The sequence below is a fragment of the Triturus cristatus genome, chromosome 4_1 (genome assembly GCF_964204655.1).
Source record: "Triturus cristatus chromosome 4_1, aTriCri1.1, whole genome shotgun sequence".
Lineage (NCBI taxonomy): Eukaryota > Metazoa > Chordata > Amphibia > Caudata > Salamandridae > Triturus > Triturus cristatus.
Window position 1 is genome coordinate 729,182,306 of NC_140585.1, and position 24,772 is coordinate 729,207,077.

General features: G+C 43.8%; 1 protein-coding gene across 2 annotated transcripts in view; it reads right to left on the reverse strand.

Moving 5' to 3' along the window:
- Window positions 1-24,772, reverse strand: part of EEA1 (early endosome antigen 1) — a 603,471-nt gene that overhangs the window by 170,050 nt on the left and 408,649 nt on the right. For both annotated transcript variants that reach the window (XM_085653202.1, XM_085653203.1), the window contains 2 exons: window positions 15,079-15,261; window positions 576-761 (listed from right to left, as the gene is read on the reverse strand). In XM_085653202.1, the coding sequence (XP_085509328.1) occupies window positions 576-761; window positions 15,079-15,261 (369 nt within the window). The remainder of the gene's footprint in view (window positions 1-575; window positions 762-15,078; window positions 15,262-24,772) is intronic.

The following is a 24,772-nucleotide window of genomic DNA, read 5'->3' on the forward strand; positions in this document are numbered from 1 at the left end:
CACCCCTTCCCCTTTCCAAACTATTACTCTTCAGGTGTAGGACTTCTGGTCACCAAAACTCATACCTGGCAGGCTGCCTTTGGAGTGCTCCCATGTCTTTTGCAGAATCAACATTTTTTTAATTATTTTTTTATTTAACTTTTCCAACATTGTGTCCACTCAGATCCGAAGAAGTGCTCTCCAACGAAGGCAATGTTGATTAGATGTTGTTGGACTGCTGGACAGAACCCAGAGAATCTCAGCCAGGCGTGTGTTTGAATGACTACTGGTACTCACCTTCCTGGAAGCAGTGTCAGCTGCACACTGCACACAGAGTATTACCAAAGAGACATGTTATAGCCTATACGCAAGTCTTTTACAATGGATGAGTGTTAAAGCCACTAAAAGCTAATGTTAAACTAGTCTTGAGGCCCACATTCAATCTCAGTCAAAGGTGAATTAAATTGCACAAATTTGGCTGCTAATGACACGGAAAATGGAGTCATGGAATACTCTGTTCTTTTACTTTGGTCTAACAACATTTTCTAGCTCATTTACATTACAGCTTATGATTAAAAAAAAGAAGAAGAAATTACCTTTTCTTTCTGTAGGGTATTCAAAGATTTCTCTTGCTCTGTAAGTTGCTGATTTTTATTTGTTAAATCTTGATCGAGACTTGAAATTCTTGCCCTTAGATCCATAATTAACTTTTTCTCAGTACTAATTTCATTTCTACTTGCAACCAAATCTTCATGCGCAATAGCAAGCTTCTCTTCAAAAGACTAAATACAAAGAAAAAAAAAAATGTAAGAACTTTATGCGTTACGTTTTCCAAAACCATCACATTGAAAATGTGTGTAAGAAATAAAAAGCAGCAATAAATAAAAGCTCTATGCGTAAACTCAAGAATCTTACATTAGATGTGGGGGTGTAACCCAGAGCCGATGCAGATTATGGTGAGCAGTAGAAATATGGGCAGTCTTTGGAGATACAGATTGCTTTTTTTAATTTCAATTATTATTATGATAAACAAGAGGTAAGCATTACAGTTAAGTGTAATGAAATAAGGTATAGGAAATACAATAATTTAAAAGCAATGCTTATCTGATCTGTTTGACTATCACAACTATGGTATTGATCCCCATTAATGTAATTACCAGTAAGGTAATCGAAACAGGAGCATTGCATGAAATTTGAAACATGTATACCAATCGTCAAAATAGTCTTCTAGCGAACCCATGAAACCGATGATATAAAAATAAGACCATGTGCTTACCTGGAGGAAACTAAGAAAAAGAGGGCAAGAGAAAAGAAAGAAAGAATAATAGTACACCAACCTAAAATTAAAGAGGGTCTCATCTCAAGTCATTCTCCCATGCAATCTTTGTATGTAATATATATTTTCTTAATAGTAAAACATGTGCATTTACAATAAATACTTGACAGAGCATATTCATGGGCCTTAACCTTATACAGACTACTTTAACAGCAGCGTAGCACCTGTAGCTTGATGACATTCCTAAGGGGCCTCCTGTCAAAATGTCAAAATAAATTGGAAGAAAATGATTGCTTGGAAATGGATAACCAGTATTACAACAGCAGCATATGTTGAACTTTATCCAGCAGTTTAAAAAAGCGCTTAGATGACTGGCTCTGACTGGCTTGACAGTTCATTGACAAATGTTCATTAAAGCTCATCTCAAGAGTTTCAACATTTCTTTAGTCTGAATAAAAAGCATACCCACCATAGAAGCCTATGGTTGGCACTACGATTCTTTAGCAAATTATTGGTGCTGATCAACAGGAACTCTGTTTTGGAAGTTTTCAGGCTGAAGATACTCACATTCATCTATTCTTAATGCACAGAAACTCTTTTGATACTTTACTTTGGGTAAAAAGGCTGGCAAATTGCATGAGAGGAGCTAAAAATATATATTATTGCTGCTTTTTCTCCTTGGGAAAAATGAATTTGTAAAAAGAATAGTAAAACCTTGCCTCTACAGTATGCTGCACATGCAGGATTTAAAATCCCACATTGAAGGGTACGTTCTGTGTGTGTATCATGTACAATTTATTACAGATCTATAATATATAAACTGACTAGCAGGGTGTAATATTCTATTTATTACTGTTGAGTGTGGAGCGAAGCCATGACTCAGAGGCAAAAACTGTATAGGGTTATGCTGCCCCGCCCCACACTTAATGATGGCAATAAATAGCATGTTCCTCTGTGCACATATACATGTATGGTTTAACCATGTTTGTGTGTATTAGCAAAAGAAAAACAGATATTTAAGCAACTTTAGAGCACAATCTAAATCTAGAAGGCCATAACGTGGAGCAGTGAAAATCAAGAGCATCACAGATCTTGATAGCCATGAGCCATCTTGCCTCTCCCACTGCAACTATTATTCATATTACTGTGATATTTATATAGTATGGACCAGAACATGCAATAACGTACAAATGAACCTTTGCAATAGGACTTTAATAATGCTTGTAAATATGTTATTTAATGTTATGCTATTGAATTCTGTTATATTTTGGTATAAATCTTATGAAGTACATTTGGTGGTGCAGCTATGATTTTTATGGTGGGAACAGAAGTTCTGGTTTGTGTAAGGAAGCATAAATGGCCAATTGTTTTTTTCATTTTTCTTTTGTAACCATAACTGTACTTTAAACATATGTTAAGCTGTTAAGACCAAGGTTCTTTCAGTGATTTCAGTTGATTTTTTTTTTATGATACACTACATCCATTTGGCTCTTCAAACCCCCTTGTGCGTGGCTTTTGGTTTTGTCAGTGGTTTTTGTCTACAATGATTTGCCTTTGGCCAGCTCCTGCGTTCAAACTTTTGCCAGCAGCCAACTCCTGTTGTGCAGAAGGTTTGAATGGAAGACCTGGCTTAAGGCCAAGCCCTGCACTCACCCTCCTGTTGCTACATGGCCAGGACCCTGCAGCTGCATGTTTTCCAGCAGTTCGTGATCCTCAAGATCGATCTGCAACTTCCAAACTCAGCCCAGGGTTCTTGACCTCCACTCAAAAATCAGCTTTTTACATTTGAGGCCAGTGGGTTCCCTTTGGCTTCCCCTACATGAGACTAAAGGTCAAGATAAACCACCTGTTCCCCTGCACAGTCCTTTTATTCAATTTTACAGGATACGAGGACCGAGCCCCATTCCATGCAATCCGAGAGAATGTTTTAACCAACCTAATGTTGGACTACTTTGATGCCTATCCCACAGTTTTTCGTAACACCAATTACACAAAAACTACTTAACAGCTTTACACCAGGCACACATCTGAGTAAAGTTTAGCAACGTTTGGTGTAATCCTATTTAGTAGTTTTTGAGAGTGCATTTCTATAGGCACTGACATTGGGACCATCGACTTTGGGCTCCTCCCTCTTCATCTTCCCACATGGATCTGCATGAAACAATGAATGCCGCAAATTAATTAAATCTATAACATTTTTGTAAAGTTTTGTGCAGATTCATTCATCATAGAGTGCCACAGTTATAAGTAGACCAAAAGATAGACGTCCAGTGGGAGACAATCAAAAGTCTAACACAGTGATTATTGCTACTGTGTATTTTATAGTACATATGCAGGTGCACAGAGGGTAACATGCCATTTATTACCTTTAACTTTCGAATGTGGCCACGACTCACAAGGAGCAGTCTCTAGTTGATCTTAACATTTACACTTCCATAAACCTTAGTAATAAATAACACTTAATTCTTTCGTATCTGCGGATATGGTTTATTGTCATACAAAGTTGTTATAAACAAACGTATTTAACCAGAACCAGGGCAAAAAACTTTAAATCCAAGCACCAAGATAAAATCACATGGATTAAAATTTGTGATTGTTAGCAGAGTTGTTTTCCTCTAGTAAGTCATTGTGATATCCATTCTGTAAGAAAATAAGTTCTTTCTCTTGTCAGATACACTGCATTCGAGTAATAAAGTGGAACTTACTTGACCTGTTGTAATAAAAATGGATTGTGTGTTTATTATTACACGGGTTCCAAATAACGAAATGTAGGAACACATTAATTTTCAAAGTCTTGGTATAGCTATCTATCTAAGCTATAAGTTGCTTACATTCTGGAACACACACTATGGTGGATGTTCTAACTATAGATTCCTCACCTAGTGACTCTTCCCAGGTGCCAAAATGGATATAGAAACTCTTGCAACAGCTCTAACACCTTAGCAGGTGGCAACCCCAGCCTCCGCCGAGACTCCGTCCCACCTTCAGACACGACAACACAGAGCCACATATCGGCACCACCCCGCTTGCAGACATGAGTTTATTAATTGGTCTTTTCCACTCCCTCAGATGCAACGCATGACTGATAGACTTCGAACACAGTGCAAAGACTAACTTAAAACCTTATTAATTCCTAAAAGTCCACTAAAAAGAACATTCCACAACAGAAAACGGGGAGGTGGGTGGGATGTGCGATATCTGACGAACATCCATCAGAAGAACAAGTTACTTACCTTCGGTAACAATATACATCTGTAAGAAACATACGTTAGTTATAGATTCCTTACCTTACAATTACCCCCAGGCGTCAGACTGGATCCGGAAAGTTTTTCGTAAGCAGTACCCCTGCGTGTCGGAAGGTGGCGTCGGTCTACTCCGCGTCAGTCGTCAGCGTCGCCGGGATGATGTCACGGTAGCTACATAGACGCCACCCTCGCACGATGACATCAGTTTTGTACACGACTTTCCATGCCAGAAGTGCAGAACCATGCAAGACACTGACCACTGGTGCACAAAACTAGGGCCCTAAAAAAATGTCCTTAACCCTAGAAGTCAGTTCGCTGAACGGGGAGCATGGGTGGGGCGGTAAGAAATCTATAACTAACCTATGTTTCTTACAGATATATCGTTACTGGAGGTAAGTAACTTGTTCATCTGAAAGAAACAGTTAGTTATAGATTCCTTACTTTAGAATAGATACCCCAGCAATGCCACCCCGGAGGTGGGTCTGCGAATCAAGATCACACCAGAAAGTCCAGGAGAACAGAACAGCCAATAAAGCAGTCTCTCCGGACTTGGCTGTCCAGAAGTAGTGTCTTGTAAACGTGTGCAGCGATGCCAATGTAGCTGCCTGACCAATGTCATTTAGGGGGACTCCACGTCTCAAAGCAGTAGTAGCTGCCGTCGCCCTGGTGGAATGGGCGTGCAGCCCCACTGGAGGCTCCTTCTTAGCCAAAGTGATCCGTTTGTGCACGGCCTGACTTTTCTTAGCACCCACGTAACCCATAAAGAGTTGTTCGTCCGCCTGGAATTGTTTTGTGCAATACAAGTAGAAAAGAAAGCGCGCATTTTGGATCCAGGCGGTGGAGCCTCTCTTCCTCTTTCGAAGGATGCGGAGGCGGAAAGAAGGTGGGCAAAGTGATGGTTTGGCCAATGTGGAAAGAAATAACCACCCTGGGAAGAAAGGAAGGTCTAGTTCTAAGGACTACCTTGTCCGGATAGGCAGCCAGAAAGGGAGGCTTGGAAGACAGAGCTTGTAGCTCACTCACCCTGCGCGCAGAGGTGATGGCCACCAGAAAATCAGTTTTCAAAAGTGAAGTCTTAGAAGACAGTTATGTAGTGGCTCAAAGGGGAGCACACATAAGATATGTCAGAACTAAGTTTAAGTTCCATTGGGGCATTACGAAGGGAACAGGAGGAAAAAGATGAGTAATGCCCTTAAGAAATCTATTTACAACAGGGGACTTGAAACAAGAAGGCTGATCAGGGAGCCTGAGGAAGGCTGAAATGTCCGAGAGGTAGCCCTTAAGCGTGCCCAGAGCAGAGCCCTGCTGGGCCAAAGATAAGAGGACCAAGAGAACCTCAGAAAGAGGGGCAGAAAGGGATCCACAGCCTTTGCTGTGCACCATGCCACAAATTTATTCCATCTGCAGGCGTATACCGTCTTAGTGGAGGGACGCCTGGCTGCCAAGATTACATCACAGACTTCGGCAGTCAGGTCCAACGACGTCAACTGCTGCTGTTCAATCTCCATGCAAGGAGGTGGAGGCTGGACAGGTTCGGGTAAATGACTGTCCGCTGCTGCTGCGACAGAAGATGCTCCTGAAGAGGCAGTCTGATCGGAGGATCGATGGCATGTGGAGCAGCTCGGGACACCAGACTCTTCGTGCCCAATCTGGAGCCACAAGAAGGACTTGGGCCTGGACGCGCTTGATCTACTTCAGCACTCTGAGCAAATGTGGTATAGGCGGAAAGCCGTGTAGAAGACTGCAACTCCACTCGCGACATAAGCCTCCCCTAGCGAGTGCCGCCTTGGAAATTCCAACACGCAGAATTGCTGACATTGCGCGTTCTCTTCGGTGGCGAATAGATCTAACCAAGGCTCTGCCCACGGCTGAAAGAGTTGCACCACCTCAGAGTGAAGACGCCATTTGTGATCCATCATGCAACTGTGGCTGAGTTTGTCCACCCTGGTGTTCAGTGAACCTGCCAGGGTTCGGCTCCTTGTCCACGTCAGGGTGGAAGCCGGGGTCAACACTGGCTAGGGGTCCAGGTCGACCTGCGCCGATCCGGATCCAAGGGGACCTTGCGACGCGGAAGCCGCTGGCGGAGGGGGGGGGGGGGGGGGGGAGGAGGAGGTGTGTGTGTGTGTATATATATATATATATATATATATATATATATATATATATATATATATATACACACACATATAATATCATGATCAAAACATGGGAGAAAACTCCCACAGCAAAGTCTTGCAGGGCCAAGTTGGACATACATACTGCGGGACTGGGACATGAAAGTTTGCGGGCGCAGGTAGAGGGAGGTCATCTATTCCTTGGAGTCCAAGGCCAGAAAAACATGCGTGAGTCATAATTTTGAACTTCACCTTCTTCAGGAACGATACAGTACTCAGAGGTGCGAAATTTGTTTCAGTTATAATCTAGAGTATGATCAAGGTATAGGTCTGGTGGTATAGTTAAACAGCTTTGTTTCCGGCTACTGTACATGAAGAAAAAAAAGCATGGCTTAAACCACAGATGCACATCCATTGAGAGCAATACGCTACTTATTACCATTTTCGAAGCAGGGGTGCGTCATCATGACCCTCTTAATCTCCGCCTCTCGTAAGCTATGAGCCCTCTCCACAGTCAAGATTGGTAATACATAGCGTATTACACTGTGTATCTGCATATATGTTCTATATAACTTTGCAGTGCCCATGGTAATGCGCTCAACACTTTCTACTCCAGAACCCCCTACACATCCAAAACACACAACAAGAACACCCACCCAGCCTTCACACTTCCATGAAATGGCATCCAGGTCAGGCCCACCTCATAACTGTCCATCTGAATCCCAGCCATAGAGTCAGCATCCATCATGCTCCTCCAATAGCCCAATAGAGTGTAGGATATCATTGGTTAGTCAACCTTTGAATCCAATGCCAGCCTACACCTCCCCATTGAACAAAAAAAACTTTGGGCCCCATTTAGATCTCGGCGGAATGGTTAGTCCGTCATAACAGTGACGGGTATACCGTCTGTCGAAATCTAAATCCCATTTAGATCCTATGGGATTTATATTTCAGTGGACGGGATATCAGTTGTGACTGAGTAAGCTGTCTGCCGAGATCTAAATCAAAAAGAAGGAAGACCTCATGACAGCTTCAATGGTCAAACATAAGGCCATCCCTCTTTAATGTTTGTGGAAATAAACAAGTTACTTACCTTTCGTAACAATCTTTGTGGTAGTTACTTTAGAGACGTACAGATTCCTAAGCTCTTGAATTCTACCAGAGGCTTAATTGGATCTGGAAAGATTATTGGCTCAGCACCAAGTCCCGGCTACGCTCTGAATGTACAACATAGAGATAAGGATCCACCCGAGGCACGGATGTCAGTTCACCGTCCTTTTTTCAACATCCCTGGAGGTGGAGATGAGGATAATGAGATTGCCACATCCTGCAGTGCAGGTATCCAGATTGAATCCTTATGGTAGTAGAAAATCTTTATTTCGGTTATGAAACCATAAAAGACAGCATTTCATGCGAACGATTAAAAAAAGATTTTGGCAGAAATATTTAAAAAAGAGTAAAATACATTGATAAAAGAAAAAGATCTTTCGCAATTTGTCAATGACCACAGATAAAAAAATAATATTTCATTAAGGTTTTAAAAATTGCAGCTGAGCCCACCACATTGCAGCAAGAAATTGTGAGGTAGCAAATACTATATGCATGCTGGAGTCATGTTTTAAGAGCCTAAACACATCTATGTAATGGATTGCACCTATATTCTTACATAATTGCTGCAAGTCTCTTCTTCTGATCTTTGAGTAGCCTTGGCAAACAAAAAAACACAAGCAGTTCTGTTTCCTCAGCTAGACCACAGGCAGGGCAGGCCATGGGAACATCCTTAGACCATTTATTAACAAATAAATGCAGGGGGAGACAACCATGATGAAACTGTAAATAGAGTTTCCTGGCAATGGTTGGACATATAAAGTCCAAGCACGGCTCTAGTTGGTAAATAGCTTTTATATCCAGGAACTGGCGAGTTACAGAGCCAATCTTGGGGTCCTCTGAGATGTTATCAGATTTCGCCTTCCAGTACATGCTGGATGAATATGTGCACGTGACCCTGGTGTGGGCAATTAGAGGATTTGCCCATAGCTCGGGACAGCCTATTTCATTTAAGCTTTTCTTGATATGCATAAGCCAAGGAAGCTTCCCTGCCCCAGGTAGGCTAAGTACCTCTTGCAATTCGGCTCTGTACTTCGCCAGCTCATTTGTTGCCCACAGACGTCGCCAATACAGTAGCGGACGCCTTGCAATTTCTTGTGCGATAGGTCTCACCCCCAGATCCATATACAAGGGCAACAGATGGGAGGTTCGCGAAAGCCCTGTCAATTGCCTCAGAAAATTATTTTCGGTATGTGTAATTGGCCTAAGGTTGAAGTACCCCCATAGTTCGGCCCCGTAGAGAGCTGAGCTTCTGGCCTGCGTCTTATAAATCTCTATAGCCGGGGTCAGGGGTTTGTGGAAGGACTTTCTATAATGTTTAGCCAAACCCCCAGCTGTCTGTATTAATTTCAGATTAGATCTGGCCACTTGGGGTTTCCATGTCATATTTTCATTTATGGTAAGACCCATGTAATCAAATTCTGATACCCTTTCTAACGGTACACCATTCATGCAGAGATTAGAGCGGACATTCTTACTGGGGTTAAAAACCATAAATTTTGTTTTAAGTATATGGATTTCTAAACCCCTACAAAATTCGCAGAAGGCATCCAGGATTTTTTGCAGGCCCATGGGGGATTTTGAGAGGAGCAAGGTATCGTCTGCAAACATCATTGCTGGTATACTCTTGTTTGCTAGCTTAGGGGCATCGATGTCCTGGCATTTATTTATAACATCGACTAAGCCATTAATGAAGATGCAAAACAGCGTTGGGGCTAACACGCATCCTTGCCTCACTCCCCTATTAACCGGAATGAGATTAGTGTGTTCCCCGTTCTTACCAAATCAAATTTGGGCGAAGGTGCCAGTGTGTAATTTCCTAAGTAGGAGTAAGAGATAAGATGGAAGCCCCAACTCTCTGAGCACCTTCCATAGTGCCTCTCTGGGAACCGAGTCGAAGGCGCTTTTAAGGTCAACGAAGACCAGTTACAGACTGCCGCCCCCCCATCGTTACTGTCTTCCAAAAGAGGAGCTGCAGCCTGAAAATCTGGTCTACCATTAACATTTTTGCCCTGAATGCCGCCTGGAAGGGGGGGAGCAGTATAGGATATTATTGTATTATTGTCCTCCATCCATAATTGTAGGCGATCCAAAATGATCTTGGCAAACACCTTCTGAGAGACGTCGATCAAGCTGATCGGTCTATAGTTGATTGGGAGATGATGCGAACCCTTTTTAAATATTGGTATCACCTCTGCACCCAGCCAAGTCTCAGGAGGATCCATCCCTTCCAGAATGGCATTAAAAACTACCCATAAATAAGGGCCCCAGATCTTAGGTTCAGCCCGATACAAGTCGCCAGGAGCCTTATCAAGGCCAGCTGCTTTCCCTGGGACTGTTCTGTCTAAGGAAATATACACTTCCTTCAAGGTAATCTTTGTGCTATCTAAATCTGTTTCTGGGAGGACTATAGTTTCCTGCCCCTGACCAGTGCATTCATCGGGACTTTGTGCATATAGGAGTTTGTAATGGGTTTCCCACTTTTCTGCCGCTATATTAGGTTCAACAGCACCCTGTCCTCTTGCAGTCCCTGAGCTCACTATATTCCAGAAAGATTTGGAGTCTTTATTTTCCAGAGCCTGTTTGAGATTTGCCCACTGTTCTTCTCCCCACGAAATTTTAGCAGCATGAATGGCGTTTTTATAGATAAGCCTTGCCATTTTTATGGTAGGACTACACTTTGATTTTATGGCCTCTATCAAGGCACTTTTCATTTTCCTGCAATTGGAATCGAACCAAGATTGCCGTGGTTTGTGGGCACCAATCCTACAACATTCCTTCCAGAAGACATCTTTCAGTCTCAGGAAAGCTTGGCGATTTATTTCAGCAAACTTACTCACATGGTGTACTAAGATATCATAGTGCACGTATTCTAACATAGCCTCAAGGTCTGGGATGAACTTCCTTTATAGTGTTGACATTTTTTCCTGGGAATTCTCTAACCAGGACCACTTCACTCTCTTCCTATTGTTACTGAGGAGAAGCCCATCGTCTTGGTCAATATGATCCGGGCTGTGTTCGGCACCGGAGGAGATTGCAAGATTTACCATCAGCGTGTTATGGTCACTTTCCTCACGTGGAAGAACACTAAAATCAGAGGCTAACGACCATACTCTGGTCTCCAGAAGTATATAGTCTAGGATTGAGGAGGGGGCCAGCCTATTGTAGGTAAAACTACCTGGGGAAACCGCCCATTGCATGCTCTCAGTGAATATCTGAGAGTTAGCGCTTTAATTTGAAGACCTAAGGGGGACCATGCTCTGATCCGAGGGATGTTGGGCTCCGGAATAGCCCATATATCATCCTCTTCTGCGCTGAATCCTTATGAAAAATGCAGGACCATTCCTCAGAATGGGGAGGCAGGAGGGGTGGGTGATCGTTGGGATGAGTGATACTTGCCTTTTGAATGGATACCAAATCCGTATCTTCCAGGTGGTGGGTCAGAGGCAATAGTTAAACCTGGAAATCCTGCAGCACAGATCTGCCAAAATGGACAGCTTGGAGACATTTGGAGTTCAGACAATAGTGACTGGTGAAGGTGTGCATCTATGACCCAACCACCAGCAGGCAAATGTTCAGCATCACTAATCTTAGGGAAATGACAGAAAAATCACCCTTCGCTTTGGTGGAATTGGCTCAGACTCCTTGTGGAAGCTCCTCCTTCGCCAAGGCTAAACAGATCTTTATGCACAGGTTGATCTAACAGGAAACTATCCATTTGTGGCTGCCCTGCCCTGCCCTGCCCTGCCCTTCTTGGAACCCAGGGATGATTCTCACAGTTCCTGTCCATGTAGAAACTAGAGGACCTAGGAGAGTCCAAACAGTGAAGCAGTTTCTCACCTTGGTGGGATGAGGAGGTGGAAAGATTGTTGGCAAGGTAATGGATTGACGTGCATGAAAAGAAATAACCACCCTAGGAAGAAAGGATGCCTTTGTATAAGGACAAACTTGACTGGGAGAAACACAGTGGAAGGAGAGTGAACAGACTAGGCCTGCAGCTCACTAACAGGTAGACCATTTGAAAAAGCCAATGAGAAAAACAGTGACCAACATCAGAAGCGCCAGGCAACAACTCTGCATGGGTTCTAAGTGAGAGCGCTTCAAGAATGAGTGTACCAAATTAAGGTCCCACTGAGGCATAACAAATGGAGAAAAGGGAAGAAACACGACAATCACTCCAGAAACCACGACAATGGTTTAGTTAAATAATCAAGGCTGATATTGCAAAGAAAGGCTGAAAGAGCAGACAAATAACCTTTAACTTTGTCCTCAGTAAAGCCTTGCCAGACAAGAAATATAGCAAGTGCAGTTTCAGGACATCAACATCCACCCCAGCACACCAGTAAAGATAAAGGGACCACTACTCAGTATAAACACATTTTGGGGATGGGAGATGAGCTGACAGGATAATATTGAACATATTTGGGGGCATATTGAAGAAACTCAAATTGCCCCGCTCATTCTCTAAGCATGAAGGAGACTCTGATGGTATGGGGCAAAGGTGAGAAATTAGGTGAAAGGACGTGCGGTTCCAGGGATGCAGTTGTCTGACTGGTTTACCATTCTCCATCGGTTTCTCATTGGGACTCTGACTGGCTCAGTATAGAGTTCGAGGCCTTTTCACGTGATTCGATGTTGAAGGCTCACACACACCACTCAACTATTAATTATCTGTGGAATCATACACACAGCAGGGAGAATTTATATAGTTTAAATTCCCTTAGGGTGGGGTGTATATAATTTTAAATCCTGATGTAAGACAATAGAACCCGTCTGGGCACTGCACGGCGTGAAACATGTATACTTGAGTAGAGGGACCTTAAACAACTTCGTTCTAATGGTCCCCTTGTTTTAGGGGCATGTGGATGTTCTAAGTCAATTTTAATCTTCACTATCCTTTCACTTATCACTCAATCACCCACGTTATCCCACACATAGACTATGATTATGGGCAGTGAAAAGAATTCCCACTACAAGTTCTGAAAGAAAATGTCAGACTGCTTAGCTTTAACACTTTAATCTTATGCAATCATTCTTTATCTACAAGCAAGGACCCTCAGATTGGAAAAAAGCTATGGTGGTTCCATTGCTGAAGAAATCGACAGTGGACTTCATTATTTTAAGTAATTTCAGGCCCATGTTCCTAACTACCCTTCCCTGTAAATAATCATTTGAGTATTATGCAAGTAAACTTATTTCCCATTCCCTGGAAGGTCATCATCTACTTGACTCTGCTCAATCGGGCTTTCACCCAGCCCACAGCACTGAATCAGCCTTGGTAGCAATGTAAGGTGACCTCAGAATGACGGCAGTCAAAGGACATTTTCTGGCCTTGGTGTTTCTTATGTCGTCTTTGGCACAGTTAGCCATAACATCTTGATCTAAAGGCTGCCAGAACAAACTCAAGGTGTTGCACTGGACAGGTGCAGATCCTTTTGGAGAACAGAGCTCAAGTCATCCATCTACCACCATTCCAGTTAGGACATTGGGACGTAATTTGTTAAAATTTAATGGAGAGAAAAAGATGCTCTGCTGTTTTACAGGAAGACCACCCTGCACTCTACCAGCTGAATGTTTGTCACTGCTCAGTAATCATACCATCTTCCTCTGCTGTTTTTTGGAATTTCTGTGTAAATAACGATTCAGATCTCTCCTGCTCTCCACTCAATAAAAGAACATGTCATCTATCTGTTTTTCTTCAATGCAGCTTCTTTGAAAAATCTAGCCAATTCCGTTCTTTGGTGGTCCAATCTATCTTAAGTCATCTTGATTACTCTAATTCACTAATCTTAGGTGCGTTAGACTATCTGCTAGAAGAGTATTGGATACAAATGACGGCAGCCAAATAAGCCTCATCGCATCTGTGCAAGTCCTCTTCTTTTGATGCTTTGAACACTTTACATTGGTTATCAGTGCCTAAAAGGGTTAAGTTTAAATCCCTATGTATAGTCCACAAAGCGATCTATCAGTTAGGACCTCATTTTTAGAAGCGAGATTCAAGCATTATACTCCAAAACGGTCTTCTGTGTTCTGCCTTAGCTTATTTTCTCATGGTGCCTATGTTTCGGAGGATGCATACTGGCGGAAACACTTTTTCTGTTGAGGCAGCAGAGCTATTAAACTTGCTTCTCCCTTGGCTATAATAATACAGCATTTTCTAGAGCACTAACAGCTACCTCACAAGGAGGTGTCCCGGCTATGCTCCATTGATAATTTACGGACCTTCAGGAAAGCACTTAAAACCTGGCTTTCACTCTAAGTGGCATTGCTGACAGGCTGCCTTATGCCCTATTTTGGTTATCATGGTCTGGGCATCTTTAATGGTAACAATTACACTGTGTAAACATAATAACTATCAGCTAAATTGACAAAATATTGTAATTAGCTTTTATGTGCTTCGTCTCAGCTGTGATCTAATGATCAGATCCAACTTAAACTAGGGGTAGTCCAAGCTTCTATGTATTCAAACCAACAGACTTTAAGGGAATAGGGTTTGCGACCTTTGTTTCAGCCCATAACAATTGCAGGACCTTTTCAAAGCTATAAGCATATATTGCCAAAAGGTCCCAGTCACAATGAAGTATACAAACAAGTAGGCCATAAATGTTTTCCCTTTATTTGGAATGAACATATTTTAATGTAAGGGTCCAGTATCAACAAACCTTTTAACAGTCTTATATCTTGTGATACTAACCAGAATTAAGATTTTATTTAATAGTCAACAGACATCAATATTTAAGAGTAGCAGTTGAAGTTATGATCAATATTCACTAAAGCAATTTTTCCTGCATATATATTAAACAAGTCTTAGTTAAGGTGTGATTTATTAAGGTCAACTTGCCAAAAAACTAGGGTTAATAATCTGAGGGATGCTCATAGAAAACAGAGTACATCCATTCACTTACTAAAGATAGGCTCACCCACCCTTAACTCTCAACTGTTGTCCGCATAAATGGAAGAAAATACTGCCTTTCACAAAATTAAAATCCTGCTTTTCACATACATGACAACTTTATGAAAACAAGAACAACCATCTTTCAAGGTTATTTACTCCCTTGTACTGTGAGGATAGATGGGATATTTACTAAAAATAAATGTATTTATATCAAGCCTTTGCACTTTCAGTTGTAGGATACGATTATTTCAAATTCTGCATCCAAACAAAATACATTCATTTTTATAGATCTACCCCAAAAGGTAGCTAAATCCCTCAAAACACATCCAGGTGTGTGCACTGTTAATATGCCTCAACATAAATTCAACATATATGTGGTCACAATCTCTGAAAATTTAATATCACATTTTTGTAATGCTTTAAACAATATTTTAAAGTTGTTTGATGTTTGATAATACATACCTTTAAATCCTGCTGTAATGCAGATAGCTCAGATTCTTTCCCATACAGGTCAGACTGGAGTCGATTTAGGTTTTCCTTAGTATTTTCTTTCACCTTCTGCAGGTCAGCCATATCTCTCTTAGCTGTTTCAAGTTCCTCTGTTAAGGCTGTAACCTGCTGTTCTAGTTTACGCTCCGACTCCACCTAAAATACACATGATTAATATTTTTAGATTGATTACTTAGATAGATAACACAGAAAAGACTTATCATGAATTACTTTACTTCAGTACTTTCTACCTAGCACTTGAAAATATGTTCAGCAAAAAAAAAAAAAAAATTTTACTTCTTTAAAAACGGACCGTCTAGCCAGTCATCTTACAAAGAAATTACAAAAGCTTCTGCAACAAGTGTGCATCTCTCCGCCCCCCAACAGCACTCCCAGCCCTCCAAAGAAACCTAATCTTGACCTGTCCTGTTTGGATAAATTTCATCTAACCTCCTTTCTCCCAGGACTAAACAAAGTGGTAGAAAAGTTTGTGAATAAATGTCTGTCGAATTTTCTGGAAGCCAACTAAATCTTACATCATACACAAACTGGCTTACGTCCTAAACACAGTACAGAGAAAGCTCTAGTGGCAGTGGAGGAAAAGACAAAAAGGAGAATGGATCAGGGGCAACAGTGGCTATTGTGCTCCTTGATTTTAGTGCGGCCTTTGATACTGTTGATCACTCTATACTTTTTGATAGAGTTGGTAGGGCCAGAATCGCAGGGAAAGCCCTGGAGTGGGTTGGCTCCTCCTTAAAGGAATGGAAATTCCAGGTTTTTGACAGAGACTGCTCCTCGAATATCTTCCCTGTGGCTTGTGGGCTCCTGCAGGGGTCCTCACTCAGCCCCCCCTGTTAATTGAAAATAGCAAGCAAACTTTATTTATATTAATTAAAACCATTACAAAAGAGAAAAAAAAAACTTTAAAAATAGAGCAAACATATTTTTCGGCTGCAAATATATAGATTTCAATTATCCCATAGTATACCTGGCAATGTTAGAAAAAAAAACACTTTAACAGATGCATTATCGTGTCAGCATAACATTATTAATGAAATTAAGGCTCGTGTACAAAAAGATGTATACTAAAAACAGCAGATTGCTTACTTCATTTATATTCATGCTGGTAACATTCAAAAAGGTTATAGCAATAGAAGAACCCAGTGTGTAGTGTATAATCAGTTATCAGCATTTAACAAATGCGAGCTTCTGAAGCCATAAGACTTTTAGCTTTAAAATGATGTGGGATGCAGTTACAATTACCTCGCAAGGGTTTTGGACTGCCCGTCTAAAGTGAAGGTTCATGTTGTACATATGAGTTAAAAAACAATTTTAAGACGTTTTAGTCAGTCTAACGTAAAAACAATTTTATAGTATGTTGAAATAGCTAATTTTTGACATCTTTGATTTAATAAAGGGTAGAATATATTTGAAAAGGTGTCCCATTTCCCAGGACGGATCTCCCTATCGAATTAACTGAAAAAGTTCCACTAATTTTACCCATGGGCATGTCCAGTACAATTCATGTTCCTAAGCCTTTTTGTAAAAAAAATGACGCAGAGAGCAATTAGTTCTAATTTTCCTTGTAAAGTATTCCGTTAATAGTTTCTAGACTTGGTGTCGCATGGAAGGGGATCAAGACGTGGCCGAATAGTGTCTCTAAGTTGTTTCACAAATTTGCCACAATGTGCAAGAATGAGAACATCAGACAGAGAGGCTTACTGATGAGGCCTCTTTGCAGCTGCGGGCCCCTTGCCTCAAGAATATTGGCCTGAGTAAGGCTCTCCTTTCTGAGGTCATGGCAAGACCGCAGCACAGACTATGCAACAAAGATTCTCATTCGTATTCGCACAGTCTTCATGTGGCTCCTTTGCTCTGATTGGCCTATGCCTGGTTGGAATCTGATGTTGGTAGTCCAAGAAGACGCATGTACAGGAACTCTTACCGTGTTCCGCTATTGATGGCGCAGCTAAGTAGGGCTGGGGTCCTGCAACCACGTACAAGGAGTTTAATGGGCATAGTATCTCCAAGAATTTTAGAGAAGCTGGATCTTGGTGAAATGAGGCCAATCGTACCGGTCTATTTAAGGTATTTTTTCCATGCCAAATAGGAAATAGCATCCAGTCCAAGTGCTGCTCGATTTATTGCAGAGGTTGCTATTGTGTTCTGTAATTGTCTGACTCTTTAATTTGTTAAGACTAACTGGACCGTAAAGGATTGCTTTTGCTTTCTTTTTTATTGCACTGCTGAGCGAATTCCGTGAACCACACACCCAAATAGTTACATTTGGGGGCAGAGGTGATGGTCTTGGGGTCCATAGTGCATGAGAGCGCTTTATTGTAGCGGCCAAATACTACTATTTTGGTATTTTGCTGGGTTGATGGTCAGCAAATGTTTCTCACTGGATGCATGGAGGCTAGTCAGTGCTTGCAAGAGGCCGACTTTCGTATGGTCCATGATGACGACATCGTCTGTGCACTGAAGAATGTGGAGCGGTCTGTGGCCCAAACTGGGTAGAGCAAGGTTACAGTTTGCTAACGCCTTCCTAGATCCGCTGTGTATAGGTTGAAAAGTAGGGGTGCTAGCACACAGCCCTGCTTCAAACCTCCAAAAGTCAGAATTTTGGGAGTGTGTGTGGTTGGCCCGACTGTCAATCCAACCCACATTGCAGAGTATAGGGAAGTTATAGCTCTTAAGAGGATGGATGAAATACCCCAGAGAGCTAACTTCTTCCACAGAGTTGGTCTGTCCACTTTGTCAAATGCCACAGTGAAATCTATAAAGCAGCAGTAGAGTGGGAGTTGTTTATGTTGGGCAGTCTGATGACTAAGCACAGCCAGTGTGATTACATGGTCAGTTTTGGCTGCTTCTCCACGAAAGCCTGTTTGAAAAAATAGGAGCAGCTCATTGCCTGTCACCCAAGTTTCCAGCTCTTTGAAAAAAAAATGTGTGCATAATCTTTTGCCTCTAGATCTAGCAGGGCTATTAGGAGATAAGTGGCTGGCATTGAGGGGTCGCCTTTCTTAAATATCGGGCATTGAGTGGAACCTCTCAATGCTTCTGGGATTTGCCCCGAATTGAAGGCAAAATTGAAAAGCAGAGTTAAAAGGGCTACCCACTCCTCTGGTGCGCATTTAAAGATACCAGCTGGAAGAGGGTTGGGGCCTGGCGCTCCGTCCCCTTTCATGTTTTTAATGACTCTTAGCGTTTGTGATGTTGAAATTAACACCAGTTGGCCCTCTGGATTCTGCAGGGTGGGCCCTAGTATCTCCATGCAGGTTGCAATTGCACTGTACCGATTGAATTGGTCCGACACGTGCCTCTTCCATCCAGCTTCCGAGACTGTTTCCCCCGTCGGATAGGCTGCTTTTAGTTCATTAACATATCTCCAGAAACAGGCAGATGATCTCTCCTTGAGCATCCTCTGTAGCACTAACCATTCCTTTTCTTGAAGAGCTGTCTTGGTATCCAAGACAATTGTTTTTAGCATTTTTCATGATTCTTTAACCATCTTAAAGTTTTTACGCGTGCGATTTGTTTTGCATTGGCAGAGGCTTTTCCTTAGATTTTTTGCGTTGTAAATTGATACCCTGGTTATCCAGCTGTTTATGGAAGGTGCTCCAGGGTGGCTTAGTGAGGAGGTAAAAGATGCGGGAGCCAAGAATGGTGTCTAATAATTCTTTAGTTAGTCCCTCCCATTGATTTAAAATCGCCGCCCCAGTTACGATGTTATTATTGGTCAACTTCTTATGCCATGTAAGCACCTGAGCAGATTGTGTGAGACACCATTTGATTTACCTGACCAGGGTCTTTGTTTCTGCTCCTGTTGAAGTCCCAACTCCCTGATAGCTATCTGCTATTGGCATCCCGAGGTCCAATATTAAGAATAGGGGGTTACTGTCACTTTCTTATCGGTTTATTTCAACGTTAAGCAAGTGCCTGCCAGATGAGGGGTCATAAAAATGTAGTCGATTGTTGATAGGCCCTTGAATATAAAACAGGCCTTGCTTTCAGTGTCTGCGCGTGATTTCACTTGGTCCGCCGACTTTAGGAAAAAAGAGGCAAGTGATCTGTTAACTTGTTCCTGTTCTTTGTTCATTTGAGTCTTCTTGGGATCTATGACCAGGGACTTAATATTAAAATCACATGGCGATCACTGCTTCGTGAGAGGGATGAGACAGAATAATTTCTTCTAAGCTGGTGCACAGGCAGTCAATTTTGCATGGTTTCGAGGGATAAAATAGAAGTTAATGAGAAGCGGAGGGAAGGCTGTCTGACCAAACCTAAGCCCATTTATTAGTGCAACTTGTAGTCCCGAGTTGTTTTGGTTATAAGGGGTCACCTCAATTTTGGCTGTTTGCTTTATTAAGGCTGGAATGCCCCCTGATAGCCTCCCAAATAAACTTTTGGGAAGCAGATTTGAAGAGTTCGTAAAAGCCATATAATACTGTGCGGTTTAGCTCCCAAGTTTCCTGTAGACAGATGTCGCTGTTCCAGATTTTGATGTCATGGTGGATTCCAGTCTCGCGACATTCTATGAGGTGATTCTCAGCTCATGCTTCTTCGGTAGATTTCGTGTCTGCAGACAGGGTAATTATAACCAAAGATCTTGGGTTACGCTAGGAATAGGTTAGGGTGCCGCTCTGAGAGTTGGTCCGCTGATTCCGGCCTACGAGATTCTGAGGTCTTAGCTGACAACTAACATGTCTGTGGTTGTTAATGAAGTAGCCCCATGCACCCTGCACTGTACTGTGGGGTCCTCTAAAAGTAATACAGGCAGATATTTTGGTGGGTATAGTTTTTGAAGCTCAATGCCCCATCCCTCAAATGTATGTGCTTCTCTCAGAATGGCATCTCTGATGGCAGTAGATCCCCATATGGTAATTGAGGTCTTTGAAGACCATTTTCCAGGAGCTTGAGCAAATCTTATGGAAAGGAGGTCAGCTGATACAAAATTTTCAGTAAAGGAATGTGTTGTAGTAAACGAAGCATATTTCTTCTGTTCAGTGTCCACGGGCGGAAATGCGTACAGCAGGCCTGAGCTCCACTCACGACGAAAGGAGTTGTCGAGCGATAGCTGCCTTGGATACTCCAGCGCGCAGTATTGCTGACACTGCACGTTCTCTTCGGAGGCGAACAAATCTAACCAAGGTTCTCCCCACTGATGAAAGAGACCTTGTGCCACTTCCGACTGGAGATGCTATTCGTGATCTGCTAGGCATCGATGGCTGAGTTAGTCTGCCCTAGCGTTCAGAGAAGTTGAACCACCAGAGTTATGCTCTGCTGTTCCTGTCATGTCCAGAGGCGCAAGGCCTCTCGACAAAGGATCCACGACCCCATCCGCCCTGCTTGTTGCAGTACGACATGGCGGTGGTGTTGTCCGTGGACACCTACACTAACTTTCAATGCCAATCAAATCGCTCGGGGCTCCAACAATTTTATGTGGAGCCCGACTCTGCCGGATACCAGTGTCCCCTGATCTCTTCCTCTCCCAGATGGCCGGCCCATCCAAGAAGTGACGCATCTGTCATGACTGAGATCTGCTTGGGGAAGGGCAAGGGGTCTGCCGCTGACACAATCACGGTTTGGCAACCACCACTGCAGATCTTTCGCAGTTCCTGCTGAGATCTGAACCACATTTGTGAGATTTCCCTGATGCTGTGCCCACCACTGGAACTTCAAGTCCCACTGCAGAGCCCGCATACGCCACATGGCATGTTTTACTAACAGGTTGCAGGAGGCCATGAGGCCCAACAGCCTCAGAGTGAATCTAGGATAGAGGCCAAAACCTCGGACTCATAATCTGAATATCTTGGAGTTGCTGGTCAGGAGGATAGATCAGAAACTGCACTGTGTCCAGAACAGCACTGATGAAAGTGAGTCTGAGAAGGAGTCAAGTGTGACTTCCGCACGGTCATAGAGACCCCAGCAAATGCAGGAGGTTCGCCGTAGTCTGAAGGTGGGTGACAACAGCCTGGGGCGAGGGCGCCTTCAACAGCCAGTCGTCGAGGTAGGGGAAGACTGACTCCCCTAACCTGTGCAGATGAGCTGCGACCACTGCCATCACCTTGATGAACACCCAAGGTGCATGGAAAACTGAAATTGCTCGCGGCCTACCTTGAGCCGCAGTTAACACCTATGGCCTGGCAGGATGGGGATGCGAAAATACACATCTTGCAGATCCAACGCTACCATCCAGTCTTCTTGGGCAAAGGCAGACAAGACCTGAGCTAGAGTAAGCATCTTCAATTTCCACTTCTTGAGGAAGAGATTGAATAATATCTAAAATGGGCCGAAACCCTTTGTTCTTCTTCGGAATCAGAACGTAGCGGGAATAACAGCCACTGCTTACTTCTGAACCCGGGACCCTTTCTATAGCTCCCGCATCCCAGAGAACTGTAACTTCCTCCTGGATCAATTTTAAATGATCCTCCGTCAACCGTTGACAGAATGGGAGGAGGAAAAGAAAGGCAGATAATAGCCCTCCTGAATGATCTGCAAGACCCCACTTGAACGATGTTACGGACCTCCAGCGGGGGAAGATGATGAATTCTCCCACCAACTGGAGTGGTGTGGTCTTGCAGAGTCAGACTAAGAGTGCCTGGAGGTAGCGCCTGTAGAGGACAGGGCGGCTGACGAGTTTTGTACGATGTTATGGACCTCCAGTGAGGGAGATGATGATGAATTATCCCGCAAACTGGAGAGGTGTGGTCTTGCAGAGTCAGACTAAGAGTGCCTGGAGGCAGCACCTGTAGAGGGCAGGGTGGCTGACTAGTTTTGGCTTCCATTCCTAGGTCTGAATGAACCGCATCCACATCCCCGCAAGGCTTAGGAAGCCTGTGCAGCACAGTGGCTAGTATAGGGCTGACGCGGCTGGAAACCCCTTCCGTTGCCACAAAAGGGGCGAAAGGTAAACTGGCCACAAGGAGTAGAAGAGGCCCAAGGATCTAGCCATAGCTCAGGAGTCCTTGAACCCCACTAGGGCCGAATCTGCCTTATCTCCAAAAAGGCAGGTTCCATCAAAGGGCATGTCCATCAAATTTGCCTTGACATCACCTGAGAAGCCAGTTGTCCGCCTCAAGGCCACTGTCATGGAAATCAACGTGCCTAGCGAATCTGTCGTTTAAAGGCCACAATTTATGGCAACTCTCCTGTCCTCAACTGCCTGAGAGAGCACAGCCCAGGCCTCCTCCAGGACTTGTGCCCGCACTTACGTAACCGTCTCCCAAAGGGAGTGGGAGAAATGGCCCAATAAGCACGCGGTATTCACCGACCGCAATACCGGGCTGGATGAAGAAAACCTTTTCTTCCCAAATGATTCCAGCTTCTTGGAATCCCTATCCAGAGGAGTGGAAGGGAACGCACCCAGTGACGTAGAGGCCTGCATCACCAAACTTTCAGGGGTGGGGTGTTGGCTGAGGAACTTTGGGTCGCCTGAAGCTGGGCAGCGCGCAATTGTCCTATAAACAGGAGCCCCAGTGCTAGGCTTGGACCACGTGCCTAGAAGGACATTAGTAAGTGCTTCATTAAAGGGCAAAAGGGGTTCTGAGGTGGAAGCCCCGAGCTGAAGCACTACAGTCAGTAGGTTAGTCCTGACATCCACTGAGGGCAGCTCCAGTCCAAGGACCTCAGCTGCCCTCTTGACCACCATGGCATAAGATGCCCCCTCCTCCCTAGCCACAGTTGGAGGAGAGAGCATGCCAGTATCTGGAGAAGTATCCAGTCCACTGGCTTCCCCAAGTTCCCCATACCAGTCCAACTGCTCTACAGAGTCATTCTGGGGTTCAATCGACGTCGGAATCAAGCAATGTCGTTCCGACTCAGTGTCGTCATGGATAAGGGATGGGGCTGGCACAGCCGTGGGCACCGGCACTGCCGAAGGCACTGTCTTCGGGTCCGACACCGGGGGAGGTCGGGGTGGCATGACCAGAGTAGACCCAGATCCGAGATCAGATCTGAGGCCATACCAGCGCAGTGACCGGAGCCAACGGCATCGAATCAGACGGGGCCCCTTCTAACCACATGGGCCCAAAGGCTCATAAGGGGGGGTCGGCCTGCTCAAATACGATACACATGGCCTTGTAGAACTCTGTGATTTGAGTGACGGTTGCTCAAGCTCCTGGAAAAGAAGAGAGGCACAACGTCAACCCTAGCTCCGGCACCACATAACTGTGCCTAGAGCGTCAGTGCTCCTTACCTCCTTCGTCAACGGACGACAGTCGAGGTGAAGATGAAGTCTGCTTGGATGACAACTTGTGTCTCTACCCAGAGTGTCCCGATGACCTTGAGAGGGACGAAGAGGACTTTGGGCTCGGAGAGCAGTCCCGCGACCTCCTCTTCCTCGATCGGGACCTCCGCAGTGTCTCACTTGACAGTGTCCGAAGTTGGGCTGCAAGGAGCTTCAAAGCCCGCCCCAGTCCGAGCAGGACTTCGGATCGTGGTTGTGCTTGAGACCCAGATGCAAACGAGGTGGGGATCGGTGACCGACATAATGTAGAGACAGGCCCCGCACGGCTTAAACCGGGTCTTCCTGAAAGACACCCTCGCACACAATGGGAAAAAAAGCAGAAATTCGACAAAAAGTAAAAAAAAAAAAAAAAAGCCTGCCAAAAAGCGGCCAAGGGGTACCTCTTCTCAGATCGGTGCTTAACTGGTGCGGAAAGAAAAGAACTGACGTCCGCGCACCTGGGTGGCGACTACATAGGCACCGCGACATCATAACAGACGCTAACGATGCCGACGTCATACGGAGCTGAATGGAGCCAACCGACGGTGCGCGCAAGGGGTGTTGCTCAGCAAACGTTTCCGGATCTAGCCTGACTCCTGGTAAATTCAAAGGTAAGGAATCTGCAGCTAGAAGTCTATCAGATCATCAATGTACAAGGACAGCAGAATGTGGGGCAAGAAACACCTCTGCCACATGCCTCTGCGGAGGGGGATAGTTCATTTCCCAGTCTACCCAAGCGAACCTGCGTGTAGTTTACTCTGTGACCTCGAGAGACTTGAGGGATTTCCAAAATAAATGTCTGGGAACTAGATCAAATGCAGTCATCAGGTCAACAAACACTACATATAAATGGCCTTTGTATCAATTTGATATATTTCACACAAAAAATCAGAGTGAGCCTGAAAACTCGATCAAAAGTGCTGGTGATTGGCCTAAAACAAGTCTGGAAAGGAGAGAGGACTCCTGTCTCAATGATCCATTGTTCCAGTTTGTTTAGGAGCTACCTGCACAAAACCTTTTGCAGGTTTGTCAAGCAACTTTATAGGCCTATAAATACTAGGGATAACATTGACCCACAATTTTCTATAGCTAGAAATTAGCTCAGCGCCATGCCACTGAAATGGCTGCCCCAGCAAGTATTGTTTGATAGTAGCCTGTGTGTCAGTAATGAAAAATGACATGTTCTAGTAGCAGACTACAGGCACTTGCCAGTGAATTAGACTCATCGTGCTGTCTATGTCCTGTATATGCGTCATTTGCATACAATTGCGCAAAATTATTTACCAATGTGGCAGGAAGAATAAAGTGATTGCTTGTGTGCTTTCTTTTCTACTGCCATGGGCTATAATATACCAGAAGCTAGATGTGTCTCTTGATTTAGCTGCCCTGAAGAGATCTGCTTAAATAGCCACCTTCATGGTCAATTTACTTGTACTTAAG